Source organism: Poromitra crassiceps, assembly GCF_964638095.1.
Source record: "Poromitra crassiceps genome assembly, chromosome: 8".
In the NCBI taxonomy this organism is placed as follows: domain Eukaryota; kingdom Metazoa; phylum Chordata; class Actinopteri; order Beryciformes; family Melamphaidae; genus Poromitra; species Poromitra crassiceps.
Window position 1 is genome coordinate 42,053,536 of NC_139629.1, and position 7,624 is coordinate 42,061,159.

The window sequence follows — 7,624 nt, forward strand, 5'->3', positions numbered from 1 at the left end:
GAAGTGGATTTATAGTTAGAAAGAGTGCTAAAGATAGTCCGGTCTGGTTATGACGAGTCTCGCTGGGTACAGTACGCCAAAGCGATATCCATTGACTCGATGATGCTGTTGTATGTTGCGCGTTTCTGTTGCACCAACGCGGAGAGGTCCTGCCGACGAAAAAGCGCGTACCCTCCCAGGTGAGGGGCTTCTTCCCCGCAGCCTGGAGGATGAGTTGACGGTCGGGCCAGCGGAGTAGGCAGATGAAGATGGCCCTCGGTGGCAGGCCGGGGTCTGGACGTGGCCGAGGCGCCCGGTGTGCCCTGTCCACCTCTGGTGGTTTCTCGCCTTCCTTCAGGTCCAGGATGTAACACAGGATTTTGCCACGAAAGCGTCCATGTCACCAATCTCAGCTCCTCTTTTACATTGATCAGGCGAATGTTATTTCTTTTACTCCTGCTGATTAAGTCATCAACCTGCGTGTGCAGGGTTTCGATTTTGCATTTTATCCATTTTCGGACTCACTGTGTTGTTTTTGTCCTCCAGTGCGCGGATGCGCTTTTCCGCATTATAAACTCTGTTCACGGTTGCCTTAGTTTCTTTAGTGAGTGAGTGGATGGACTTCTGCACGTTTTCAAACTTGTTTTCAAGCTGCTCAAAACCTCTGAGCGATGTCGGACTTAATCGATAGTGTTTCACGGAGTAAAAGTTTAGCCCAAGCGTGTATCTCCAGCCTCCAGCAGGTGAGTCATTTCCTCATTCATGGCGTGATTGCTTCGTCTTTTTCTTTCTGCTTACCTGTGTTGTGTTATGTTATGTTATGTTATGTTGTTAAAAGAGGGCAAGAGAGGAAATTAAAACAGAAGTGGATTTATAGTTAGAAAGAGTGCTAAAAAAGAGAGATTTTTTTTTTTTTTTGGAAAAAATCCATAGATAAGACGCACCGTTATATAAGCCGCAGGGGGCAAAAAAGGCCAAAAAACGGGAAAAAAGCCGCGGCTTATAGTCCGGAATTTACGGTATATATATACCGGTATATATAAAGGACTGCTTATCATTGTGTTCAATCCAATCTTTTTCTGTAATGACTTTTTTCCAACTTCTTCGAAAGTTTGATTGCTCAGTGGGTTCATGTTTTGTGTCCACGATGACAACAGCTGTATTTCTCCCCTCCAGATGTGTCTGTGTCTGGGGTCCAGCAGTCCTGTTTCCCTGGCGTGATCCCCGGCAGCAGTGGGTCCCATGGCCACTGCAAACGATGACCCCGACCTGGGCGCCGGCCCGTCCGACGACTGCGACATCCTCTTCGACGACTTGGACGACTCGGACTCGGACAGCGTGCTCTCAGACGACTCGGTGTATCCTGAATATGAAAGCGAGGAAAACTGGGAGCCGGCTAAAACGCTGTACGAGGCATGTGCCAGGAACGAGGCCTCCACCCTGCGCAAGATCCTGGAGAGAGGGGTCACCAAGGAAGAGGTCATGGAGCTGGACATCAACGGCAAGGTGAGATGATCAGGTTAAATGTATCCCAGGAAATCTTTCTGTCTGGAGCAAAAAGCAACACAGAGGGAGTAGTGCAGTGGTAGATCCCCTGCCTACCAACACGAGGGTCGCAGGTTCGTGCCCCGTGTTGCCTCCGGCTTGGTTGGGCGTCCATACAGGCACAATTTTGCGGGTGGGAAGCCGGATTAAGGTGTCCTGGTCGCTGCACTAGTGCCTCCTCTGGTTGGTCGGGGCGTCTGTTCTATCGTGGAGGGGAACTGGGGGGGAATAGCATGATCCTTCCACATGCGATCTCCTGCCGGGTGAAACTCCTCGCTGTCCGGTGAAAAGAAGCGGCTGGCGCCTGCACATGTATCGGAGGAAGCAGGTGCTAAAACTCTCCCCAGATCGGCAGCGGGAGTGGAGCAACGACCAGGACAGCTTGGAAAAGGGGTAATTGGCCAAGTATAATTGGGGAGAAAACAGGGGGGAAACAGAGGGTCAGAATGCTGCTTGCTTGCCTTCTTGAATCTGTTCTACCGTTAATACTTTGTGGCCTTATGAAAGTCTCTAACTTGTTCCCCATCAGAATGGCCTGATGCTGGCTGTGGGCAAGGGTTTTGTAGACATTGTGTCCGAGCTCAACACATGTCCACTGATAGACATCAACCACCAAGACAACGATGGCAACACGGCCATCATGATCGCTGCGCAGGCAGGTATGCTAAACACCATGCAATGACACAACTAGCTTACCAGATTAACTCATCACACAACTAGTTTACCAGACTAACTCATCACACAACTAGTTTACCAGATTAACTCATCACACAACTAGTTTACCAGATTAACTCATCACACAACTAGTTTACCAGATTAACTCATCACACAACTAGCTTACCAGACTAACTCATCACACAACTAGTTTACCAGATTAACTCATCACACAACTAGTTTACCAGATTAACTCATCACACAACTAGTTTACCAGATTAACTCATCACACAACTAGCTTACCAGATTAACTCATCACACAACTAGCTTACCAGATTAACTCATCACACAACTAGTTTACCAGATTAACTCATGACACAACTAGCTTACCAGACTAACTCATCACACAACTAGCTTACCAGACTAACTCATCACACAACTAGTTTACCAGATTAACTCATCACACAACTAGTTTACCAGACTAACTCATCACACAACTAGTTTAACAGACTAACTCATCACACAACTAGTTTACCAGATTAACTCATCACACAACTAGTTTACCAGATTAACTCATCACACAACTAGTTTACCAGACTAACTCATCACACAACTAGTTTAACAGACTAACTCATCACACAACTAGTTTACCAGATTAACTCATCACACAACTAGTTTACCAGACTAACTCATCACACAACTAGTTTACCAGATTAACTCATCACACAACTAGCTTACCAGATTAACTCATCACACAACTAGCTTACCAGACTAACTCATCACACAACTAGTTTACCAGACTAACTCATCACACAACTATCTTACCAGACTAACTCATCACACAACTAGTTTAACAGACTAACTCATCACACAACTAGCTTACCAGACTAACTCATCACACAACTAGTTTAACAGACTAACTCATCACACAACTAGTTTAACAGACTAACTCATCACACAACTATCTTACCAGACTAACTCATCACACAACTAGTTTAACAGACTAACTCATCACACAACTATCTTACCAGACTAACTCATCACACAACTATCTTACCAGACTAACTCATCACACAACTAGTTTACCAGATTAACTCATCACACAACTAGTTTACCAGATTAACTCATCACACAACTATCTTACCAGACTAACTCATCACACAACTAGCTTACCAGACTAACTCATCACACAACTAGTTTACCAGATTAACTCATCACACAACTAGTTTACCAGATTAACTCATCACACAACTATCTTACCAGACTAACTCATCACACAACTAGCTTACCAGACTAACTCATCACACAACTATCTTACCAGACTAACTCGTACTAACATGTCGTTTTCCCCACCCAGGCTTCATCACCATTCTCAACTACATCCTGAACTATTTCTCTGGGGTGGACACCGAGGCCAGGGACCCCCGCGGATTCACAGCCCTCATCAAGGCAGGACTCCAGGGCCGCGAAGAGTGTGTGTCCGCCCTGCTCATGCATGGTAAGAGAAGACCTCTCATACACGGCACAGTGTTTCTCAAAGACATTCAGACAGGAGGAACAAGTATAGTTCTTCCATAGATTAAAGATGGAGAATGATGATATAGATCTAGTGGTTTGGGGGAAGAACAGAATTTACAGGAGCTATTTTTATTATGCTGGACAATCAATATTTAAACCTGCTACCCAGAAAAACAAGACCTCAAACTTGATCGTCTCAACCAAGAAGAAATTGTTTGTTTGTGTGAAGATACTTGAGACTTGTTCGTGTACACAGGTCGAGACTGAAGTGTCCAGTGACGTAGACCAATATTTATCGTATTATATTATATTATATATTATATTATATTATTCACTTCCGACCCAATTCACCCATTTTGTGTCTAAAAGACATTACTGAGGGCCCCAGCACTGGATCACCTAAATGGATTGGTAGTTGGAAACCCTCATTAATGTCTTGCTTGCACCTGTGTTACTTCCTGCCTTTTAGACACAAAATGGGTGAATTGGGTGGGAAATGAAAAAGGCCAATTATTTCTGTCTTATGGTGGATTTTTTTGCACAACACTGTCTTTTTTGTGCTGTTTCACCTCAACATAACCCTGTGAACAGTCCACTTCCTATAGAGAACCCCCCCCCACCCACACACACACACACACACACACACACACACACACACACACACACACACACACACACACACACACACACACACACACACACACACACACACACACACACACACACACACACACACACACAGTGTTCTGCTTTCATGCACAGTTGCAGAGAGAGAGACAGGAAAGAGAGAGGGGCTGACATATACAGTAAAGGGTACAGGCCAGATTCAACCCATGCCGGTGCCACGGGTTGCCCAGAATTCAACCTTTTTCAAACTGTTTTATTGCTAATTATGAACAGAGGTGTGTGTGTGTGTGTGTGCGTGTGTGTGTGTGTGGTTGGGGGAGAGGGTTGTGGGAAAAATATGAAAAAGCATGCAGGGGAAAAAACATCTCACAAGCAAGGCTTCAGTAGGTAGCCTACATGTGTTGGAAGTATGACTTTCAGACTTAACAGAAGCAAAATGAAAGTGAGTCACATCTACATTTGGAATGGAAATTTAGCAATGGAAAAATTCCACTCACTCCTCTTCATCAATTATGTCAAAGAGAGATTGCAAACATCATCAACCCACAATCTAGTCTGATTTGTAGGCAAGTTTGAGCCAAATGTGGATTGTGGAGTATGAATGAATTTGAATTTGAATTTGCAGCTCCCCAAAAATGTGATCACTCAACGCAGCTGATGTGAACAACGCAAGTATACAGGAGGCTGACAGGAGAGAGTGAAAGCTATGTCCAAGTATATGCCCTACATTCTCTCCTTGGGCTAACTTCTAGTCATTGAAATCCTAGTGAAATCACACATTTACTCATTTTGGTAGCTGACGTTCGAGTATAAACAGTAGGTCTAGCTACCGTCGGCAACGTCCCAAGTCGAGGCTGACGTTGTAGCATGTTTCCAGCTTTAGGTTTTTGGTTTTTGATTAAAAACTCTGGATTGCTTTAGAATCCACATGTGCCCTTATGGGCAGTAGAAAGAGCGCATCAAGAGCTTTCATTTGATATATGACAAATTCTTGCCCAAAATGTCGGCCCTCTGGTTCACACCCCTCACTTCCTGTCCAGGTGCAGATAGGAATGCCATGGACCTGGCCCGCGGGAGGGGCCTGAAGGACTGGATCCTGAACACAGGAAGGTTTGACACTCTGAACCGAGTCCGACGCCTGCAGGCTCATCCTGTCGCCGAGCAGTTCTGTGAAAGCTACGCCCCCGAGTGGCCTGAGCTCAAGCACCTGGTAGCCAAGGCCACCGCCGCCAAAACAACCAGCCAGAAGCTCGCCAAGCACCTGAAAAACAGCCTGACGTTCACCTTCCCTCAGGACCCCCAAGACAACGGGGTCATGGCCCATATGGTGCAGATAACCACCGGCGTCCACAGCCCCCTGGTGGCGACTGGCTGCCGCCCCCTCTGCCCGACCAGCCCCCCGGCGATTGGCAAGCGGCGTCTGGCCGTGCCCGACCTGTTGGCCGGGCACAGCAGCCGGGAGCTGGAGGAGACGTCCGTGTGCCACAGCACCGCCTCCGTCACCTCAGCTCGCCCCTCGGCCGCGTCGGCCGCCTCCGTGTCCCTGACCTCCTGCTGCCAGATGTCAGAGGTCCCGGCCGGGGGGCGGAGCTTCATGCCCCGCAGCAGGAACAGCATCTACCCATCAGGGTGTATTATCCCCAAGATCGAGCTGACCAGGCCGGAGGAGCCCACGCCAAAGAAGGAGAAGAAGAAGAAAACGCAAAAGGGCTACCTGGAGCCGCCGGTGTGGAAGTACAAGGAGGTCAGGGTGGAGAAGAAGAAGGAGAAGAAGAAGCTTGAGAAGGAAAAGGAGCAGGCGGGGGGTAAAACTAAAGCCAAAAAGTCAAGCAAAAAGTAAGATCTATTTTCCTCAGAGAGAGGGAGAGAGTCACTGTGATAATGCCATGCAAAAGAGATGCACACAACATTACAGTTACTCATTTAGTTTGGCCACTTTATTGCTGGATTTCCAAGGTACTGCTGCAGCACCTTCTGTTGTGTATGGGGGCTTTTGATATTTAAATGTTTTCTTTGTTCTTTCTTTGTTTTCTTTACAAAAGCCCCCCCTCACTGCTGCCATGGCAGTGCAGCAGTACCGCCGCAAAGTGGCCGGACGAAATGAGAAACAACTGTATGGAGGTATCTGAAGCCTGGTGCAACAAAACAACAAAATGCATTTTATTACTTCTTTTTTTCATGAGCTGTTGGCGATCGACTTATTGATGGATTACTCCTCTTCTCTTGGGATATAAAAGTGAGACTGGGATGTCTTGAACTTCACTGGACACGATGTGTTTGGAAGGCTGAAGTGTTATGTGGCATTGGGAATGCACAGTGATGTCATGATGATGAACATTTTTTTAAACGATTCCTTCTACCTGATGGATTTGTAGATACATGAATGTGGGAAAGTTAATTTATATAGAAAATGGAGTTTCCATGTAGAGTGCCATCACGGTATGTCTTTAACAGCAATGAAACCAAAGCGATAGCCAAATAATTATTTGTGTGAGCAGAGCAAGGACTTTCAGCAAATGAATTAAACTGCTAGAGTTCATGCAAAGTACCAGTGTGTGTGTGTGTGTGTGTGTGTGTGTGTGTGCGCGCGCGTGTGTGTGTGTGTGTGTGTGTGTGTGTGTGTGTGTGTGTGTGTGTGTGTGTGTGTGTGTGAAGAAACAGAGGCCACCTGTTTTGTTCCTCTACCTCAGTTTTGATGAGGCTCAGTTATGCACTGCAGGGAAATTATTTATTCAATGTTAAACTTGCTCAGGAATTTTTTTGAGTCAACAACAATCCTGTGGACCATCAGTATGAAGGTGCTGTGCGTCACTACATCTAGTCTCTTCTGTGCACATGTTCAAATGTGACTTTTATAGCAATCAATTTGTGTATAACTAGAATAACAATACACATTTGTATCGGAATACTATTTACTTTTTTTTACTGTATTCCATTATTTACATGAAGAATGTGTTCTGATTACAGATACTTGTGGGAATTGTAAACTGAAAGTGAGTAACTTCATTTAAATAGTGGCAGTTGATCTACATCTTTATCAAATGCAGCATAGAAGAAAAACTGCAAACCTGAAATAAATTTCCTGAACTTTGTAATTTTTCCACTTTTTTCTTATCTGTACCATAAATGTATAGCCTATGGCAAATACCTCAAATACGGCAAAGTAATCTGAAAGTAACCTCTAAGGCCTGTAGTAATCTCTTTGATTACGTTATTGATTACAATTTCGAATAGTAGTAACTGTAATAGGAATACATTTTTAAAGTAACCTACCGAACTCTCCTCATACACAATGCCACAA

At 45.3% G+C, this 7,624-nt stretch overlaps 1 protein-coding gene across 1 annotated transcript; it reads left to right on the forward strand.

Moving 5' to 3' along the window:
- Window positions 1-1,221: 1,221 nt before the first annotated feature.
- ankrd33aa (ankyrin repeat domain 33Aa) lies at window positions 1,222-6,163 on the forward strand (the record flags this gene model as incomplete). The annotated part of the gene is made up of 4 exons (XM_083641233.1): window positions 1,222-1,485; window positions 2,054-2,183; window positions 3,536-3,676; window positions 5,364-6,163. The coding sequence occupies 4 exons, from the start codon at window positions 1,222-1,224 to the stop codon at window positions 6,161-6,163; spliced, it is 1,335 nt and encodes a 444-aa protein (XP_083497359.1).
- Window positions 6,164-7,624: the final 1,461 nt, after the last annotated feature.